The sequence below is a fragment of the Aulonocara stuartgranti genome (genome assembly GCF_965226115.1).
Source record: "Aulonocara stuartgranti genome assembly, chromosome: 4".
Taxonomy (NCBI): Eukaryota; Metazoa; Chordata; class Actinopteri; order Cichliformes; family Cichlidae; genus Aulonocara; species Aulonocara stuartgranti.
Genome location: NC_138942.1, coordinates 21,051,577 through 21,073,257, shown reverse-complemented (window position 1 = coordinate 21,073,257; position 21,681 = coordinate 21,051,577). Strand labels below are relative to the sequence as shown.

At 40.4% G+C, this 21,681-nt stretch overlaps 3 protein-coding genes across 19 annotated transcripts in view; 2 read left to right on the top strand and 1 right to left on the bottom strand.

Moving 5' to 3' along the window:
- Nucleotides 1-21,681, bottom strand: part of LOC309704379 (uncharacterized protein) — a 111,541-nt gene that overhangs the window by 40,606 nt on the left and 49,254 nt on the right. The window lies entirely within an intron of this gene.
- LOC309704386 (uncharacterized protein) lies at nucleotides 7,512-9,868 on the top strand. The gene is made up of 2 exons (XM_082529516.1): nucleotides 7,512-8,605; nucleotides 9,370-9,868. The coding sequence occupies exons 1-2, from the start codon at nucleotides 7,784-7,786 to the stop codon at nucleotides 9,703-9,705; spliced, it is 1,158 nt and encodes a 385-aa protein (XP_082385642.1). The 5' UTR covers nucleotides 7,512-7,783; the 3' UTR covers nucleotides 9,706-9,868.
- The window catches only part of LOC309704381 (uncharacterized protein), a 119,507-nt gene continuing 115,013 nt past the window's right edge, over nucleotides 17,188-21,681 (top strand). For 3 of the 17 annotated variants that reach the window (XR_014276201.1, XR_014276202.1, XM_082529488.1), the window contains exons 1-5: nucleotides 17,192-17,510; nucleotides 17,591-17,965; nucleotides 18,899-18,945; nucleotides 19,255-19,401; nucleotides 21,527-21,659. The gene's annotated coding sequence lies outside the window, so the exon portion shown is untranslated. Of the gene's footprint in view, nucleotides 17,511-17,590; nucleotides 18,019-18,898; nucleotides 18,946-19,254; nucleotides 19,402-21,526; nucleotides 21,660-21,681 lie in introns of all 17 variants that reach the window. The other 14 variants (XR_014276204.1, XR_014276205.1, XR_014276207.1 and 11 more) reach the window with 12 other exon arrangements.

The window sequence follows — 21,681 nt, the reverse complement described above, 5'->3', positions numbered from 1 at the left end:
AGGGGATGCCTTCCACACCGTCTACGTATTTCTTTTTCAAGTTGTGGAATATATCCCTAAATTCCACCTTTTCTTTTTCTCTGAAGTGACCTGCATGTGGAAATGCCTTTTCAAAGGACAAAACGCACTGGTACAATTCCTCTTGGAAGTGGCGCTTTTTCTTTTCCAGGCAATTCGTTTTTTGTGTGAATATTTCTGTTTGCTTTTTTGTGGCGCGCAGTTGCTCTTCCAGTGAGATCTTTTCAGCCAGTGCCTGATTGTGTGCCGTTTTTACTTTATACCTGTCCACTGCTGTCTTTCTGTGGTTTTCCTGCTCTGTGCTTAGGGCCTTTTTTAGGTCTTCATTTTTCTTTTTCAAAGAATCAACTTCATCTTCGACCATAGCCTTCATTTTCTTTTCAAAGGCCAGAGCCCTAATATTTCTCTGACATTTCCGTTTGATCTCCATATTCTGGGCCTTTTGGTTGTCTATTACTTTGCCCATTTGATCTTTCTCGTCTGTTAATTCTTTCACGGTTTTATCCATCAATTCATTTTCGTCCTGTAACTTTGTATTACGTGTCAGAAGACCCTCAATCCAACACTGCGAGGATTGATGTTGTTCCTCGCGTTCTTTAACCGCATTGACGGCCACACCTCTACTATTTTTTACTGTTCTCTCAAGCTTTTCTATTTTGGAATCATACATTTCCATGACCTCTTCTAACTTTCTGTCTGCAGCATTGGCTTTGTCTTTGAGTTTTTTTTAGTATTTTCCTCGTAAAATTGCTGCATCTTATTTTTTTCCTCTTTGTGGCGTTTCAATAATAATTCAACAACTTGGCTGTTGTGAAATTCCTGACGTACCACCTTTTCTTTTGCTGTTTCCAGCAGTCCTTGCAGGACTTCGACTTCGTCCTCATCATCTGTGATTAGGTATTGAAACAGCTGTTTACTCCCCAGATGTTTGTGTCCTCAAAGAAATTCCATTTAGATTTATGTGAATGTATTGTGCAGGTACTTTCTCTGCTTCGCCCTCATTGCTTGCTTTATCTGAGGACATAATCTGCCTTCTTTCAGCTTGGGGTAGGCCTCAGTTTATGTTTTAAATTAAAAAGCTTGAAGACAAAGTGAACTCTGGACAGGCGTGTGGCCTACCTGAAGCCCAGGTGGGCTTGTTGATAATCACATTTTCACACTCATCTCGGGGCACATCCGTGGTGTTCTGGTGCCAGCCTGTCCCCTCTGTTTTTGTGGGGGTCTTCCCCACATACGAAAATGGCCGCTTCTGCCTGGAGGGAGTTTTTTATTTTTGCTTTGCAGCTGCACAGGATCTGTATAGAAGTTTTAAACACTTCTATTTTAGGCAAATTTATAATATTTTAGACGACAGCACTGTTACGAGTTCAAAAATTGGGGATGGAGACAAGAGGAAAAACCACAATAACAACACTGGTCCGGCCGGGTTAAGTCAAACGATGATTTTAATGATCACACGCGTGGGAGATGGACACTGTATGCAGACAGCCTCAGATCTCAAAATGGTGGAGCATTGATAAAACTCTTATAGCCTCTGGTGCCCCCACCTTATCATAAAAGCCTAAACATTCACATGCTTTCTCTCACACGGCGCCTAAGCTACGACCTTGGCTCCCTGTTTATCTGCTCCTGCTGAGATGGGGCAGAAAACTCCAGCATGTTCCGTTCTCTTCTAATCAGACAAATAAGGCGATGACTTTTCTGCAAACAGTATTTCTTATAACTCAGCAGTATAATGCATCATGAAACAATATCATCCATTCACAATAAATCAGCAGTGTAATGCAAATCAGTTTAACAAATGCAATAGTTATCACCCTCTCCTAATTCAGGAGAATAATGCAAACTAAAACTACATAATAATTCACAATCTTTAATTAGGGGTCTAACATGGCATAAAATAATATTATAAATCTCACAGCACATAAAACACTGTTTGCTTGGATGTGTGTGTTTGTGTGTAAAAAGTGAGATGTTCAGAGGTCTTGCTTCATGGTATCGAACAGCCCACACAAAACAGGTTCTGTATGATTTAATTTAAGTGCTGATGTAAACCACAATGTTCAGCAAACATCTATCAGGTCATTGGACTGTATTTTTTTAAAGCTTAAGTATGCGCACATGGGATATATTAAAAACTGACAAGCCGTTTGAACACATGATGTGAAATCACTTAATCAACCTGCTGGATTTTCCAAAAGTTAAAATATTTATACTACTTTGGCACATTGCTCTTAACTTATTAAGGTGGCTATTAGTGAGGGTCATGATAATCAATTCAATTGAGCAGAAGTGACATTCTTACTTCGATTCGTCCAAATTCATGTGAGTTCCAGTCTGTTCAGCCTGTTTCTGTGTAGCACCAAGCAGTAGACCTAAACCTGGATGTGCTTCTGGGTTCTGCCTCTAATGAAAACGGATGAGTGTAAAATGCAACCATTGTTTGTAGTTTGCTGCCACCTACTGAGTGAAAAAAGAACTGAAGTTGTAAAAAGTCACTATTCCTAATGATAGGCTTCGTTTTGTTTCAGTTTCAGTTCACTATACAGCTCATCAAACTGTTTTCCCTTTACGTTTTGATATACATTGTGAAGTTTGGGTTGTCATGTCTACGTCTCATTATGTTTCCTGTTTTATTGTGAAGAGGTCTGGTGTTTCTGTGTTCATCGTGTTCAGTTTTACTCTTCCCCTGTGGCGTTGTTATGTTCATGTTGATCTACTGTGCCTTTCTGTTCCATGTTTCAGATCCCTATGTTCTGTCTCCCCCAGTCTGTTAAGTCCACATGTCTTGAGTTCCGTCAGTGTGTTTCCTGTTTTACTTTCACAGTCTGTTCTATGTTAATGTTTCTAGTTTTGCTTCCCTTGCCTCGTCCTGCTTAATTACTCTCAGCTGTGCTCTCCTCCTGTGGCTCATTCCCCCTCGTTATCCCTCAGTGTATTTAAGCCCCATGTTTCTCTTTGTCAGTGTTGCGTCCTCCATCATAGCTGTGTGATTTTTCCCTGTGGCTCCTTGTGCTTTAGTTTTTCCCAGTTTAGGTTATTTTGTATTGTTTTTCGTGTCCCACTCCACGCCAGCAATAAAGCTGTGTTTTTTGAGTTTAACTTTTGACTCTGTGAGTTTGCGTTTGGGTCCTTCTCCTGCCTGCCACACAGCCGAACTGTGACACTAAGTAAAGAGAAGGAAGAACACAGAAAGACAGCAGTGGACAGGCATAAAGTAAAAACGGCACACAATCAGGCACTGGCTGAAAAGATCTCACTGGAAGAGCAACTGCGCGCCACAAAAAAGCAAACAGAAATATTCACACAAAAAACGAATTGCCTGGAAAAGAAAAAGCGCCACTTCCAAGAGGAATTGTACCAGTGCGTTTTGTCCTTTGAAAAGGCATTTCCACATGCAGGTCACTTCAGACAAAAAGAAAAGGTGGAATTTAGGGATATATTCCACAACTTGAAAAAGAAATACGTAGACGGTGTCATGGTCCTGAGTCTGAGGACTCAGTGTTTTGTGTTTCCTTATGCTTTTGTTCATTCCGAGTGTGTATTCTGTTGTTATTTTGCCATTTGTTAGGTTTCTGTTCTTTGCCTGCCTGCTCCCACTTCTCTGTGTTCCCTCTGTCTGTCCATGGTGTTTTTGTGTCTGCTCATGAGTCTGCCTGTCAAGTTCAGTGTCCTGTCTGGTTCTCTGTCTGTTAATTTCCTGTTTTATTCTGAAGGTTCATGTCTGATGTGAGTGTGTTCAGTTTACATTTCCCCTGTCCCGTCAGCTCTGATTTCTCCCAGCTGTGTTGCCCTCCTGTCTCTTATCCCCTGATTACTGGTGTGTGTATTTAAGCCCTGTGTGTTCTCCTGCCTGTTGCCGGTTCGTCTGTATTACTCCATGTAAGTCCGCGCTTTTCTGCATTCATCTGTGTCTCTCTGCGTCTCTGTATCCTCCGTCAGTCTGCGTCTCTCTGCCTTTCTCCCCGTGTCCTGTGGATTTCTAGTTGCTCTTTAGTTTTCCCAGTTTAGGTTTCCGTTAGTTTGTCTCATTATTCGTTTTCTGTTCCTGCCACTGACACCTTGTAAATAAACTCCACTAATCTTTTCATACACTGCTTGCTCTTGGGTCCTTTTTCCAACTCCACACGGCTCGCCTCGGCAGCCGTGACAGACGGTGTGGAAGGCATCCCCTTTGTTGGAACGACCGAGTTTCTTGAAAAACAGCTGAACTGTCTACGTACCAGATGCAAGGATCTAGATGCAGCTTTACTAGATAAAACACGGGAGCTGGAATCATTTAAAAAGCAGTACAATGATATGGTAAAGTCTTCCGAATACGCTTTATTCAAACAAAAACAGGAGCTCATTGGACCAGTGAACCAGATGATCAGAAAGGCTGGCAATGAAGAAAAAGAGATGGGTCATCTAAAATCTAGAGTGAAAGACGTTCAACTCCAGCTTAAATTAGAAAAACAGAAAGGACAAAAGCTCGCACCGTTGGTCCATAGAGGCGTGATGGGGAGATGTTATGGGGAGACTCCAACTCCGTCTCAGATCTTTCCACAGATTAAACCTCGTCCACCTCCAGTGCAAACTAAATTTATTCAAGTGGCTCCAAAACACCCTGGCAGACGAAGGCCTTCCCCAGAGTCTCCATCAACACCACCTTTCCTCAATTCTTATGATGTATTACCACCAATTGGAATAGGCCATTAGAAGTATACTTCATCTTGTCTCCCTCTATTCTCTTTCCATCACCCCCAACCGGTCGCAGCAGATGGCCGCCCCTTCTTGAGCCTGGTTCTGCCGGAGGTTTCTTCCTAAAGGGAGTTTTTCCTCCCCACTGTCGCCCAGTGCTTGCTCAAAGGGGATCTTTGGATTGTTGGGGTTTTCTGGCTTTTTCTGTAGTGTTTTCACCTTACAGTATAAAGCAGCTTGAGGAGACTGTTGTTTTGCCATGATGCAATATAGTATTAAATATTACTAAATTTTAAAAACATCTATTATAGCATCAAAGTAAAACAAAAAAACTAAAGTATACTTCAATGAAATTAATCAAAATGTCTAATCTGGCAAAAAAAAGAAAAGAAAAAAGGTTTCACCTTTAAATAAAAATCCAAATCACAAAAATTCTGATTTTTGTTGTGTGTGGGGGTTTTTGTGTGTGTTGTCAAGTATAAAAGTTTTGCACTCTGTCACGGTCTCGATGTCTGCCCGGCCGGCTCCGCAAGGTTACATATGTTTATTGTGTTGCTGCTTTCTTCCACTCGTCATTCTGCCTGGGCGGAGCTCAGGCCCACGCACCTGTCTGCAATTACGCTGCAACGTGTCCTGTCTGTATGGAGCCTGAGAGCTGCCAGAGTAATAATGTAGATACAGGCCTCTTTCTCCTTCTGCTGGTGTTCATGGTTTTATTCCATTGATGTTGCTATCATTTGTAAATATATTTATTTGGTGTTATTTTATCAATTTTCTACTACTGTCGTTCATGTATTTATTTTTTTTTTTGTATTTAAATATGATTTTTTTAAAGTAATGCTGCGAGTTAAATAAAGGTTTCATTGAATAAAAAAAAGATTTAAAGATGACTGGTGGCGGAAGCAGAGCACAGACTGTGAGAATCTATCGCCATCGTGTGGTGCAGAGATATATTTCCATTGAATTTAGACTACGAAAGCTTGGCTCACAGAGCAGCTGCAACACGAACAAAAAACATTAAATAGCAACATATTATATTATATTATATTATATTATAGTGCAAACAGTGCAGGCTTCAGCTCTGGGGAAGAAGCTGTTCCTCAGTTTGGGTGGATTCTGTCACTCACAGCGTTGTTAGCCCTCTTGTGCGCGCAGACTGCAACCCCCCCCCCCTCCCCTGCCCCCCCACTGTGCGTTGCCCTGATATCTGCAGTGTGAGGTTGGATCGCTCATTTTCATCCCCACACTGATGCCACTTATTTCGGTCTTTGTTTGACATAAAAGGGCATATTTGTCACTTTATTGCAACTATATTTGCACTCTTGAGCTCCTTCATTCACTGACTGATTATAAAGTTATTACTTGCGTTATGTATTCATCCTTTTGAACATAATTAATGAAGCCACATGTAATCACTAAAATTTGTATTTTGGGTACAATAAGAGAGTTTCAGATGGAATGCTGTTTTGTTTAAATTTCACCAACTTGCTGATGCCCACGGTTGTGAGTGCAGCTTCTTACTGTACATGGGTGGATGGTTGTAAATCACATCACAGATGCCAAAAACCTCTCAAACCAAGCCCTCTTGCCGGTGATGCTGTGCGCAACCTCGTGACAACCACATGACTGATACTAACTCCTGAGCTGACTGTATGCTAACATGCGCCACAAATAAGGGTCATATTTGGATTTAAAACAATCACCGAGAAGCTTCCACTGAATGCTACTTTCCCCTGCATGACACTGAAATCATTAACACATACTAACCCTCCATACCCTGTAGGAAACTCACTTGCTTGGAATAACATTTCAACAGGGAAAGAGTTGAGAGCAAATGTCCTTCTCTTGAACCTTCTGTCAGTCAGACAAGTGTAGCTTGGGCTTTTCTTTGCACAGGACAGGATTAACAATGGCGACATAAACGAGCTAAGGAAGCATAGAAACTGCAGAAAGGGCGTATGGCTCCTGTGTCAGTGAATCCAAACTACCTCTATGTTTGAACAAATCCAGTTACACAGCTCAAGAAAATATTACTCTAACGGAAGAAAAAGGCAGTATGTGTCTCAGTAGTACTAAAAAGCTATTATATCAAAACGTAAAGGGAAAACAGTTTGATGAGCTGTATAGTGAACTGAAACTGAAACAAAACGAAGCCTATCATTAGGAATACTGACTTTTTACAACTTCAGTTCTTTTTTCACTCAGTAGGTGGCAGCAAACTACAAACAATGGTTGCATTTTACACTCATCCGTTTTCATTAGAGGCAGAACCCAGAAGCACATCCAGGTTTAGGTCTACTGCTTGGTGCTACACAGAAACAGGCTGAACAGACTGGAACTCACATGAATTTGGACGAATCGAAGTAAGAACGTCACTTCTGCTCAATTGAATTGATTATCATGACCCTCACTAATAGCCACCTTAATAAGTTAAGAGCAATGTGCCAAAGTAGTATAAATATTTTAACTTTTGGCAAATCCAGCAGGTTGATTAAGTGATTTCACATCATGTGTTCAAACGGCTTGTCAGTTTTTAATATATCCCATGTGCGCATACTTAAGCTTTAAAAAAATACAGTCCAATGACCTGATAGATGTTTGCTGAACATTGTGGTTTACATCAGCACTTAAATTAAATCATAAAGAACCTGTTTTGTGTGGGCTGTTCGATACCATGAAGCAAGACCTCTGAACATCTCACTTTTTACACACAAACACACGCACGCAAGCAAACAGTGTTTTATGTTCTGTCGTCTAAAATATTATAAATTTGCCCAAAATAGAAGTGTTTAAAACTTCTATACAGATCCTGTGCAGCTGCAAAGCAAAAATAAAAAACTCCCTCCAGGCAGAAGCGGCCATTTTCGTATGTGGGGAAAACCCCCACAAAAACAGAGGGGACAGGCTGGCACCAGAACACCATGGATGTGCCCCGAGATGAGTGTGAAAATGTGATTATCAACAAGCCCACCTGGGCTTCAGGTAGGCCGCACGCTTGTCCAGAGTTCACTTTGTCTTCAAGCGTTTTAATTTAAAACATCAACTGAGGCCTACCCCAAGCTAAAAGAAGCTAAACCTATACACCATGGACAGAGACAGTCTGATTGAGTTTTATTTTAGGCTGGGAATGAGCTACAAACGCATTTTGAAAAGCCTGGCAATGCAAGGAACCATCATTACGGAGAGACATTTAAACCGGATATTGAGAGCCAAGTCGCTTTACAGACGTAAGTACGACCTGGACGCCGGGATAGATTTTATTGTGAACCAACTGCAAGGGCCTGGGAAGGATCACGGTTATCGGTGGATGTTTACAAAGTGCAAACAACACGGCACTGCGATCAGGAAAGAAGACGTCAGGATCCTCATCTCTTTACTGGACCCATTAGGTTCCCAGGTTCGCCAGACCACACGTCTCAGAAGGAGGCAATATTTTGCTCAGGGGCCTAACTTTGTGTGGCACATAGACTCTTATGACAAACTAAAGCCATATGGGATATGTATTAATGGATGCATCGACGGTTTCTCACGCAACATCATTTGGCTGCGGGCCGCACACACTAACAGTGACCCAAAGGTTATCGGAGGTTACTTTGTGGAAGCAGTGGAGAGTCGTGGGGGTTTCCCCAGGCTCGTACGAACTGACATGGGCACTGAGAACGTGTTGGTCAGAGACCTCCAGCGTTATTTACAGAGAAATGACGGGGATGATAGAGCAGGAGACAGAAGCTATGTCACAGGAGCAAGTACGGCAAACCAGAGAATTGAGAGCTGGTGGGCAGTGATGAGAAAAGAAGGAGTCGAGTCATGGATCAAGCTTCTAGGAGAACTGAAGGACGAAGGATTCTTCTTTGGGGATTTCATTGACAAAGCTCTGTCACAGTTCTGCTTCATGTCAATCATTCAGGTAAATGACCCATATTATGATAACCAGTGGTGGTAATTAATTACATTAAATTACGCTGTTTTAGCAGTAAGGGTAACAAAATAATCGTTTACATACCGTAGTTAAAACGACATTACCTTTACCGAACGGTAAATGCAATGTATTCCTAACGTTGTTGAAGTAGGTCAACTGCACTCTGTATGTGCGTAATGGAGGCTGAAGCATCGACCCAGCCAAAGTTTTTAAATCAGGGAACACTTTGCCAATTGAACTGATCAGAAGTCAGCACGACTTAAATGTTGTTTTTTTCTGATCGGAGGACATTATCCTTGTCTGCGCTCATTCTGCATCAGCAGTTATGCTGCAGCTACCGATCTGTCACTGCCAGTCTGTCAAAAGCAGTCAGAGGCTTCACGCATCAGTAACTCTTCAGCGCTCTATCATTGGTACATTCAGGACTCAGATGATATTGGATCCCCTCATGGGATTGAAAAATATTGATTTTGTCACCTGTATTATGCGCATAAAGTTGAAAAGCTTTGCGCATCCGGACCAAGATTAGTATTAGTATTAGTATAAAGCCCAGATCCCACAACTCAGTGGTTTGCCTGGTGTGGTTCTTTCTTTTCTTTTTTTGCAATCACTCCCTCTTCCTTTGGTTTTCATTAAACTGCATCCAAACATTGCTGCTTTTCAATTCATTTAAGGATGCACCACACTTATTGTCGACCATTTTAAAAATGCCTTGTATTACAGCTCTGACCTAATTCTTGTTTCTTCATCAGGAGGTATTGAATGACATCCGGAGTGTTTGGAATGCTCACCGTATAAGGCCCTCAAAGAATAACAACGTGCCCTGTGGGATACCTGATGTCATGTACATGGCCCCTCACCTTTGGGGTGCAGAAGACTGTCTCGTTCCACTGACAGAAGATTTGACCTTGTGTAAAAATAGCTGCACTTTTGTTAGTTCAGTCCCATGTGATGTGCAAGTGTTTGATTTGTGCACAATAATAATGGAGGAATCAAGCTTGGAATTCCCATCTACCATGTCCCAGGCCCTTGATTTATATTTTCATCTCAGGGATACAGTTCGTTCACAGTTATTTGAGGCTACTTAAATGGACACAAACATACAAATGTAGTACATTTTGTACTTCAGTACGTATTCCTACAGCTTAATGTACTTATTATTAAGTAATTATTTTTCTCCAGTGTGTACTTATCTTGTCTTTGTATCAAAATTATCAGAAAAGACTGTATAACATAATTTTCATTTTATCCATGTCAGTAAATTAACTCATCATGAAGTGTTGCTTGCTCTTGGTAGTGTTAAAATCTCCCAATTCTTTGAATCTTTGGGCTGAAGGAAGGACAATACTCGGTGTATAAATGCTCAATCAACAATCTTTTATTTCCATACAATCCAACACTTTATGAGCATAAGCCATCATGATGGGGAGACATGCATGAAGAGGGTCACAGCAAATCTCAAAATGGTGACGGGCTACTCCGCTTCTTATAGCCTCTAGTGGCCCCCACCTAGTCGTAAAAGCCTAAACATTCACATTCTTTCTCTGTTACGGCGCCTAAGTTATGACCTCGGCTCCCTGTCTTTCTGCTCTCTGTAAAGGTGGGGGTATGGAATGTGGTCTGTCTCTTCTATTATCGGCACAAGGTCCTCTGCACACAACATTCTCTTCATGATTCAGCAGTATGAAATGTCAAGAAACAGTGTAACACATTCACAGCAGATCAAGGGTACAGGGTAATCCACACCTGTCTAACAAATCCAAAAATGGTCACATTCTTTTAACCTAAAAATATAAGGGAAACTAAGCTACATACTTTGCACACAATCTAGACTAAGGGATACATATATGTTCTACAGCTGTTAACATAATTCAACTACTTTAACTACAGATATAAGATAACATATGATAACAGAATAATCTCACAGTAGCTACAAAGCGTGGAGTATTAAACTAAAATATGATACAGGTTAGAAAAAAATAAATCCTTTTGGGATTGAGTTAAACTTATCAAACTGTTAAAGCATCAAAAGTTGTTCATAATAGTTTTTGGTAGCAAAAATGTGTTCATTTCTAACAAAAACAAGAGCACCTTGGATAACAACCACATAGACTGGCAATATAGCTAATGTTGTGATCAATTAGACAAGAAGACCAAGTAGGCTAAAGTGTAGAATCATAGTTGTGTCACCAATGCTCCAAATGTTTCTTGAGCCTATATTTTTGTTATTGTGGAATAGATTAAAGCAATCCCATGTTTGATAAAGAACGGCTTCTTTTCTTAAAAATCACAGCACGTGTATGACATTATAGAATGAGTAATTAAATAACTTTCAGCGGTGTCATTAGACATGTTCATGTTTAAAGATGTATAGAATGTAACAGAGAGGACAATGTTTTGTACAAATGAGAATGGTTTACTGGTGTCTTTCAAAATACACCATACTCAAAAACAGGTTGTATTTTGCATATAATAACAGGCTAAAATAACAGTTACATTGTGAAGAGGTTATACAAACCTCTTCACAATGTAACCAATCTCTGTAATTGACAACTTTTCTTCTAAACCCATTAGGAACATAAAGGTTCACATTCTTGTTTCTATTAAGATTTCTGCAAACATCTGAAATACTTTAATATAGAACATGCTTAATCAGTTGGAATATGGTATTTGTAATGGTGTTGTACTTATGTTTGTATATACAGTAGACAGCACTCAGCAATCTTCCAGTTTGTAGAACTGTTACTGTATGCTATATTGGAAATATTTGTTACTCTTCCTGTAGTAAAAAAGTATTAGAATGTTAAAATTAGTCATTTATTTTGGCACTAGCCAAAAACACAGTAACAATGTGTGCAGCAGGAACAGATGCACTTCTATGTTTAGTGTACGGATTCCTGCCAGGTGAAGCACTGAAAATTAAAATCATTTAAATATGTATATGTATTTTCAACTGGTGTTGTTTTGTGGTCTCATTCCCCAAGCAATTTGTTGCCTTATTTTGTCCCCAATATCTAACTGCTGCTTCTGCAAAGTCAGAGTGCTAAGTGCTGTCTACTACAGGCAACTCCACTTCAAATAACCTGAACATTCCCTTTAGCTTACTATTTTAATTAGCGGGAGAAACTAAGAAAGCACTTACTGACCAGATGAAAAAAAAGGCTGCACATGAAAAAGGCACAACGGGCTACACCGTTAAGAGAACTTAACGGCCCAGTCTATTGAACATTCACATTCATTCCTTCATGTTACTGTTAACTACACCCGTGTTTCTATGAACTGTTAGGGTGGAAAACCTAAAACGTGTAGGGCAGAGTGCCTTGAGGACCATGGTTGGGTAACACTGACCTACACCACATCCATCACCCACATAGAGCTTGCGAGAATGCTGTTAAATTCACTGCGAAAGTCTGGTTAGCTGTGATAACCAAGGGGCAGCTTTAGCACACATCCACATGTGTGGGATTGTGGTCTGCGGAGGAAATCTGTAGTTTCTATGAACTCAATTAGTATGGCTTTATCGAACAGATTGGATCCTGTACAGAACCGCAGGAAAAGCTGAAGATATCAATTTCTCCAATGTACCTTTTCAGGTAACGAGAAACTGTTGACTGGGCAGCTGTCATCTCCTCTGGAAAGATTAGAAGCTCCTTCACTGTTTTTACAGTTGGTTTTTTTTCTGCAATGAAATGATGCAGTCCTTCTGGTGGGAGTAAACCAGCTACAGAACCCACAACGGGACGCCAGCACTTGATTACAAACATTGGGGCCTGAATAAGTACTTTGTGTCCTATCTGTGATATTGACCTCAGATGAAATAATGTTTGAGTCCTCAAAGGCACTGATCAAATCAGTAAGACAATGACCTCTTCTAACAGTTAGTATTACGGGACAAGATCGTGGTTCAGGGGGTGCTTGGTCAGGAATATTGGCCTCTCCTGTCAGCCCCGGTGAGAGAGACAATGTGTGATGAGGTGGATCAGACTCTTTTTCTGTAAACAGTGTTTCAGGGTTTAGTTCAACCACACTAATATCCACCCTGTTATCCCCACTAATAATAACAACTGCATCAGAATCTTCACTTTCACCTACATTTGGCAGACCATCCCATGGTAATGTGTCATTCAGTTCCAAATATCCACTTATGGAAGCTCCATCATTAATTACAAAGTTTGATGGTTCTGAATTCACGTTTTCCACCAACAGATCATCAGCGGCCTGATTAGGTTCATTGTCAGTGAGATCTACCACAGAGGGCTGGGTTATTGCATGATCGGCCTCTACGTCTTGAGGCTGCTGTTGTGTTTTCTTTCTGGTACACAGATAAAGTCGCAGAATTTTGACCTTACTTTGCTTATACAACTCATCAACTGTACTGGAAGCATCCACATGCATCTGTGAGCTCTCAATATGAGTTGAATAGTGTGAAAGACTTTTGGTTTTTTTTGAGGTGCCATTGGGGAAAAACTGATTTTCAGCCATAAGTTTGATATTTGACACTGTTTCATTTTTATCTACAGATAAATGCCTTGTTGGGGCGACCATGGCTCAGGGGGTTGGGAAGCGTATCTGGGATACCAGAAGGTCGCCGGTTCGATCCCTGGGCTCTCTGTCCTGGTCGTTGTGTCCTTGGGCAAGACACTTTACCCTACTGCCTACTGGTGTTGGCCAGAGGGGCCGATGGCGCGATATGGCAGCCTCGCTTCTGTCAGTCTGCCCCAGGGCAGCTGTGGCTACAACTGTAGCTGCCTCCACCAGTGTGTGTGAATGTGAGAGTGAATGAATAGTGGCATTGTAAAGCACTTTGGGTGCCTTGAAAAGCGCTATATAAATCCAATCCATTATTGTTCCACCACCACTTACACACGTCACCTGTTTGAACCCACCCTTCTCCTCATCAAAATCCATCCAGCCAACCTCAATTCGTCTCACTGTTCGTTTTGCATTTGTATTTTCTGCCCACTGAGACAATTTCTTTTTAGGAGGCATTCCCTCAGCTCCTGTCAGTCTTTGTCGTAGCCTTGAGAGTATAGATTCTTTCCTGGATGGTGACGTGTTGCTTGTCTGCAGAAGGCCACAGTGGAGACTCTATCGCCAACTTTGGGGATGTACTTTGCCAGGTCACTGTCTGTCATTAAGGGAATGAGAGTTTCATCAATCTGAAAAATATAAATAACAAATTAATAAAAGTGTCAATATTAAAAAAACAATGAATACATACAACTGCATATTTTAGAGTTGTTTTTTGCTATCTACTTTTGATAACAGATACTTTTGGTAATGTGGTACACATTTGTCCAACATAAGATGAACAAAAATTACTTTTTAAATTACTCTTTAAACATATCATGTCATTAATTAATGTCATTGATTAAACCAAAATATGAAATTCAATAATTTATTTTAGAATGTGCATAGTAAATTGTGGATTGCGGCTCTCCGTTCAAAAACAAACACACAGACACACGCACACAGCAACAGCTGCAGTGGCTTACATTCTCATCTTCAAGTTTCTTGATCACATCTTCTTCAACTTTACGCTCTGTTAAAAATTCTCGCAGCCGAGTATCCATAGCTGACCTCCAAACCACATGAAAATGAAATTAGTATTTTTACACTCGGTTATAAATTTTATGTAGCAGATTTTTACATGATAGCCTACCTATAAAATCACTTTATATATGGCAAATCAGAATTTGATAATGATTGTTTTATTACTTAGATATTATCTATGGTAATGAGGAATGGAGCGATTGTCTACTTGGAGTTTAAGTAGTTCAGTATTAGCAATGGCAACCTGCATCAATACAAAATCATTCTGATCACTGTATGCTTTATTAGTTCCCTTGGCAACGTGATACCTGCAGTGAGCTACTGTAACTGCAAGGCTTCATCCGGTGATGCATTGAAAGCTACGGCTCATTTAGCATGCATTACCTTGACAAGTGTGACTCACATGATGCTACTTTCAAAGGAGATGTTCAGCGAAAAAAAGAGGCAATTTTAAGATGCTTTCCGTCTAAAACTGTTATTATTGTCCAGACCAGATTAGTTGCACCAGCTAGTATGGTGATGTGGCCAGGGTAAAAGAGAGACAACTTCGTGACACAGAGAACTAAGGTTTTATGTTGAACATACCTCGTTTATTAGTAGCCTTCAGCCTTGCTCTACTTTGAAACGTCCTACAGTTAAAAATGAGTTTACGGCTACATATTAGCACAACAAAACAACGTGTAGTAGCAACATGAGGATACAACATTTGAAACGTCAGCAGATACAATTTAGAACATAGTAACAATATAGGTCTGAATAAATAACTGCCGAATTGCGGGATAACAATATGAAATAAATATAAAATATAATACACTCACCTTAAGGACATCACCAACAGCAAGGACTCCGTACTATGGCTGACGCAGGCTCTAGTGAATGTGCCCTGGGATGATATATATATATCATCAAGTGTTTCGTGGGCACGTTATACCTATTTCGTGGCCTTGAAATGGTATTTCGTGGCCACAATTTATTTATTTTTTGTACCATGTCATCAGAGGGGCTCCGTACAGATCAGCTGCCTTTACACAGAGAAATGTGAATGCTCTAGAGTTATGGGCAGGGATAGCTCAGTAGGTACAGTGGTGGCCCTATGATTGGAAGGTTGGGGGTTCGAATCCACTGAACGGCTCCCCCGAGGTACCCCTGAGCAAGGTGCTGTCTCTACGCACTGCTCTTTGGGTGCCCAGTGTCTTCCCACTCCTTCTCTGAGTGAATGGGTTAAATGCAGAGAGGGATTTTCCCTCGGGGATCAATACAGTATTCATTATTATTATTATCTTATTAGTATTGGGCTAGGATAAATCAAGCTAGAAGCAGTCCATGAGCTAAAATGAGTGTGACGCTCCTGCAGTAACTGATCACCTACACACAGCTTGAACTGGATTGCCAAAAGGGTTGAAATTACATACAGAGTAAAGAGAGTGGTTCTTATATACAGAACATGCCTCATTCACCCATTCATAAAAGCAACTTTTCTGTGTTTTTTATCACACTCTGATGAATGCATCAGAAAGCAATTCAGGGTTCAGTATCTTGCCCAAGGGATGCAGCCAAGGACTGAACCACCAACCTTCTGATTAGTGACCTGCTCTACCTCCTGATTAACAGTGCACTGTGTGAATTGCCTGTCTGTGTGAATCTCAGGTGCTACTTGTTGTTTTCAGGTGAACACAAAACTTCACAAGACAAGAAGCTGTGGAGTAAACCAAGTGGAGGGGGGTGGCCCAAGGACATCGACCCTGCTGACAAGAAACAAACCAGCCTTTTCAGGAATAAGGTCGAAAAGGACGAGAGCTACATCAACAGTGTTCTGCAGCTGTGCAGAGTAAGATTCAAATGAATCCACAGCAGTCCACCTAGTCTTACTATGATGCATGCTGTCTGGTTGGAGTTTTGGGTTGATGCATGTTGGCTGGATGGTTGCTGGCTTTATGGATAGTTGGGTTAATGCAGGTTTGTTGGTTGGATTGATATTGAATGGATACATGTTGTTTATGGATGTTGTGTAGCCCAGGGTTACAAACAGATAAAAGTTAGAAACCTTTTGTTAGAATTATTACACAAGTTGTTAATGCATTTAAGTTAAAACATTCAAAGCTAAAAGAGCAACACTGGTTACGCTGGTGAGGCTGCTTGGCTCTACACTTGCTGTAGCTGTGCCTCTGACGTAAGAGGAACATTGTTGCTGTTGAAGCAGAGAAGCAGGTGAAAGCGTAATGTGTCTTTTGTTAGCTAGTAGATCTGGAGACTTGAAGCTCTTTCCTTATAAATACACAGTGTTTGCACTAACAGTTACAGCTGCTTAAATGTTAAAGCTGTTCACTTGGTAAACAAATGTCAAAGATTACAGTTCTATGTGATTAGCTAACTGGTGCTGTCTAAACTCACACTCCTTTGTGTTGGTGTTTTGGTTTGGAAGTTGAGTTGTTGTTGTGAGTTGAAAGCAAATGAACATGCATGCCTATTTGCACTGAGTTGTTTTAAAGTAGTGTTTTTGTTTACCACTGGTGTTATTAATTGGTATAATGAATAGAATATAGCGAGTTTGCTGCCTTAAAGGAGCAGTATGGATTAGATCTATGAAACGAATTAATTTAGTTTCACAATCGGTAAGGACCATATTACTATGTAACATAAAAAAATGAATTTGATAGTTGTACAACACATTAGAAAAAAGAACTTGCATTTAAATGTATTGTCCTTAGTTCCTTAAGCAGCAATTTATGGATTATTGGTAGCATGCGTGTGAAGTAATCGAGTGGTGTCGTTATAGCAATGTGGCCAAATATCGCATCAATCACAGCAATCACATCAATCTGTTCCCAAAGTCAAGGTGTGTGTCACGTGTCACGGGGTGGAAAGGGACAAGTTATCTAGGGTTTTTTACTATGCATGTTTTGCTGTGTTTTACCTTTTCAATATTTTAATATTGTACACTGGTTTATTTTTATGAGTTTTACTGCATGTTTTTTATGGTATTTATTTGGTGACTTGTCCTGGAAAGACTCCGCCCCTACCTGATTATAAACCTGATCACACCTGGGAGGTCACAGAGGCCAATAAGAGGGCCTGGCAGACCATGGAGAAAGAGGCTTGAGAGACGGGCAGGCGTGAGTGGTGTCAGGCGGCGGCGCCTGCAAGCCCGGAGGGCTGGTGGAGCTTGGCGTTCAGGAGAGGAGGATACAGTGCCAGCAACACGGAGCGAGCGGTCCGACTGCTGCAGCAACAGGAGGCCAGATTACGTGTCTGCAGGGAATTAGAGGCGGCGAGGCGGGCCGGTGCCGATTGGCGGTTACAAAGAAGCGGCGGGCAGAGTTAAGAGCTCTGCCCACCCGGGGTAAGTCTTTTGACTTGTCCCCTTTAATGAATTATAGCTGCCTAAAAGAATAGTGACTACCGCTGCCTTCCTTTCTTTAGCGCACCGGGGCGCAGAACGCGGAGAGGAAGGCGAGGACGCCGCCGGGTTTCCCTCCTGCACCGCTTCACTGGATTTTTAATTCTTAGTGACTCTTATACACTCAAAGTGAAATTTGGTGGTTTATTGCATTTACAAGACTCTAACATGTAATTTGAACACAATGAATTTATGTTTCTAAGGTGAACGTAATAAAATCATATAAGATCTACATGAAATTCACCAACTAGCACCTCTTAAATTCTTGTTGATATGACATGATAAAATCTAACAAGAGTGGTTAGCTGCCTTAAAGACTCGCGATATCACAAGATCACGTGAGATTCTAAACAAGAGGCAGGAAAGCACATGGTTTGCTCCACAGTCCTCTTGGAAAGGTAAGAGTGAATCTATCTTCATCCATCTTGATGAAAATACTTTTTGCACAAAGGTATCATTAGTTTGTCGATTCTTTTCAGTTCTATTTATTCACATTTGTTCTTTTGTTGTTGTTGTTGTTGTTTTGTTTTTTTTAATCTGTTTATGCCATTCTAGCTAGCTAACACGGCAGCACGGTGGTTAGCACTGTTGCCTCACAGCAAGAAGGTCCTGAGTTCAATTCCAACATCAGGCCGGGGTCTTTCTGTGTGGAGTTTGCATGTTCTCCCCGTGTTTGCGTGGGTTCTCTCCGGGTACTCCGGCTTCCTCCCACCGTCCAAAGACATGCAGCTTGTGGGGATAGGTTAATTGGATAATCCAAATTGCCACTAGGTGTGAATGTGCGAGTGAATGTGAGTGTGAATGGTTGTCTGTCCCTGTGTGTTAGCTCTGCGACAGACTGGCGACCTGTCCAGGGTGTACCCCGCCTTTCGCCCTATGACAGCTGGGATAGGCTCCAGCGCCCCCCGCGACCCTGAAAAGGATAAGCGGAAGCGAATGGATGGATGGATGGATAGCTAGCTAACACATTAGTGCAAGAATATAGCACAATGTCATGCTAGCATGATAGCCTAATATGAAAGACTTAGCTACTCCAAATATAGATATTGTTTATAACTTAAACTCTGCACATAAGCTAGTTTGGCTCTACCACAGAGACTGTTGTGATAAATTTACATTTTACGTGTGGGTTGTTGAAATTTGTAAGTTGCAACTGATGGAGAGTGGTTTATTTAACAACTTGTGTTTTTAGTACACTGAGGAGGAAAGACAAAACATGAACAGATATGTTTTCCTGTTTTGTTTTTTGTTTTTTAAATTAAATATTTTTCTACTTAAACTTAGACTTGCAGTTCCCTCCTGTAAAGATAATAAATGTTTAATCTTATCAGGTGGTGAAAGGTCTGGAGAGCTGGCAGGCCCGTTCATCAAATTCATGGTGAGCTAATATTTTTCTTAAATTATCACATTCCCATGTTAAAAATTTAATATATTCATTTGTAAGTGACATAGTTTTGAGACCAAGAAAACATTGCATTCTGATTTTATGTACACATCATCTAAACTTTCTTGAATTGGGGGTATGGCATGATTAAATTAATACAAAGTAAAAAACAATATTAGAATGACAGAATTGTCTAAAATGCATGAATACTATTTGAAAAGATTAAGACTGTAAAACAATAGCCTCTGTATTTCTCACAAATTCCTGGTAATTCAGTTAAAAGTTCTTTAATCCCACTGCTAGGTCGTTGAGATGGATTTCCGTATATATTTGTTTCCCCCCCCCCCCCCCACTCTGTGTACTGATGCTGTTGAAATCAGAAGAGAATACATCGCCAAAGGTCTTTGCGTGTACCTGAATGAAGATCCTGAGCTGGTGAAGGATTACCTGGTATGTTAACTTGCCTGTATCCTTAACTAAGGAGATGATCAAAGATAAGCTTGAACTACATGCAAAAAGTTTCAGGGGATGGGGTTTTCCTATAAATTACCGGTGGCTGTAAAAAAAATAGCTTTTAAAATGGGAAAAGTAAGAGCTTTAAGTTTCTCACTGGATACTACACGTAGGGCTACTCGATTATGGCAAAAATGATAATCACTATTATTTTCACTGAAATTGAGGTCTCGATTATTTGACGATATTTATTTAACCCTTTAAGACCTACTATAGAACAAAGTCCGCCAGAGCTTATATTATTTTTTTACATGTTATAGTGCCATTGGGAGCATTTCAAGTTGCTATACATCAATACAACTGTTATAGCCCATATTTTAATAATATGTATGCATTAAGTCCATAGTAACTACATTAAAATGGAGCACTGTAACAAAAAATAATTTCCCCCAGGGATCAATAAAGTATTCTGATTCTGATTAATTGCAAAAAGTGCAATAAACTACAAAAAAATTGAAAATCGTTTTTTACATATATTTCTACTTGGAGAAATTTAAGAGGTTTATCCCTCAAAACTTTAAATGCAAAAAATAGTTTACAACAACAGGAAATTTATTTTGAGTGTCTTCATAGTTTTATTTTGGAGATAAAGCAATTTTTATATACTGCAGGGAAAACAATCCTATGATTCAAATTTGCAAAGAAAACAGCATGTGCATCAAAATAAACTATTTCCAGCAGTGCAATATGAGTTCTAAGCATCCCAGAAACTATTCAGTAAAGTCTAACATGACTTATAAAAACACCAGTATAGGTGTTTAAGGCCTACAAGTAAAAAAACTACAGTTTCCGCGAAGATGACGTCACTTCGGGTTTCTGGCAGGAAATGGCGGACGTGCGATAGTTCGCGCTGACGTCTGTTTCAATGTGGGAAGTGTTGCGAACAGCTGATCAAATCGGCAAAGCGTGTTTCTGGAATATTATGTGTTTGTTCCTGCTAGTGCGTTTTGTGCAATTTTTGCAACCGTGACCTAGGACAAGCTGATAGCATAAGATGTAAGTACGACTCCTCTGGTTTCATATGCAAAAAATTATTGCGCTAGCTTACGCGGTTCCGGTTCTACAGGGATTTAAAAATAGTTACGCAAAACGGAGCATGCCCGCTCTGACTGTAAAGGTTAACAATAACAATGTATTGAATAATGACTTTAACAAATAATATAAAATAGTGTGCAAATACTGATAACAGTGCAAATGTTTGCAATATAAGAAATAAATGTAAACATCTGTTTAGTGAACTTTGCAGTGGTGCAGCTACAACACCGTAGCAAAGTTTACACACGATGTCTGACTCGGCGAACCCATAATGTTTCCACACCACTGAAGTTTTTTTTGTTTTTGTTTTTTTACCCCTCTTTTCAACCAACGGCAGTCACTCTCCTCTCCAAATAACTTCTGCTTAGCTTTCCGAGCTTCCCTCGGGTCCTCTTAATTGTTGTGACGCGTGTTGGAAACAAGAGGTGCGCTCGATTTGCCACACGGAGCAGCGCGAGAGTAAAGCACGAGGGAGGGGCTAATAATCGGCTCAGTCACTTTTAATGATCGTTGAAAGCCCAGATCGTAATCGTGATTAAAATTCGATTAATTGAGCAGCCCTAACTACACGCACCATTCTTGAGTGTTTTATACTATCATTATTATAATATCATTATAACCTCATTCATACAAGATTTTTATGTAACATTTACACTTCAATGGATGTATCAGGAGCAACTTGGGGTTCAGTGTGTTACCCATTGATAGTTTTAGTATCAGATTAGAGAAGCCAGGGATTAAAGCAGTAGACAACTTGCTCTACCTCCTGTGCCACAGTCACCCCTATCACAACTCAAGATTTTGAAAGACAGAACATTGTTGAGGTATTGAATGAACTTCTCTTGAGTGAGGAAAAATATCGGGCAGTCATTTTTGATTACATTTACATTATTATAAGGCTTGAATGAATAAAGCTTTTAGGTATTTTACATTAATGTAAAACAGATGTACTTTTAAAACTGTTTGCAATGGACATTAGTGAGAAATCATTATCTTTTTTTTAAATTTGTTTGTTTTATTGTCACAGGAAGTTGATAGAAAGCATGGCCACTGCCATAGCAGAGACAGTCTTTGGAATCTGTGTCATTCGGTCAGAGGGTGCGGAGCCAGCGATGACCCTCAGGATGTTATGATTGTTCTAGAGGGGGTGGAAGTGATGGGTGAGTTGGGCAATGTAGTTTT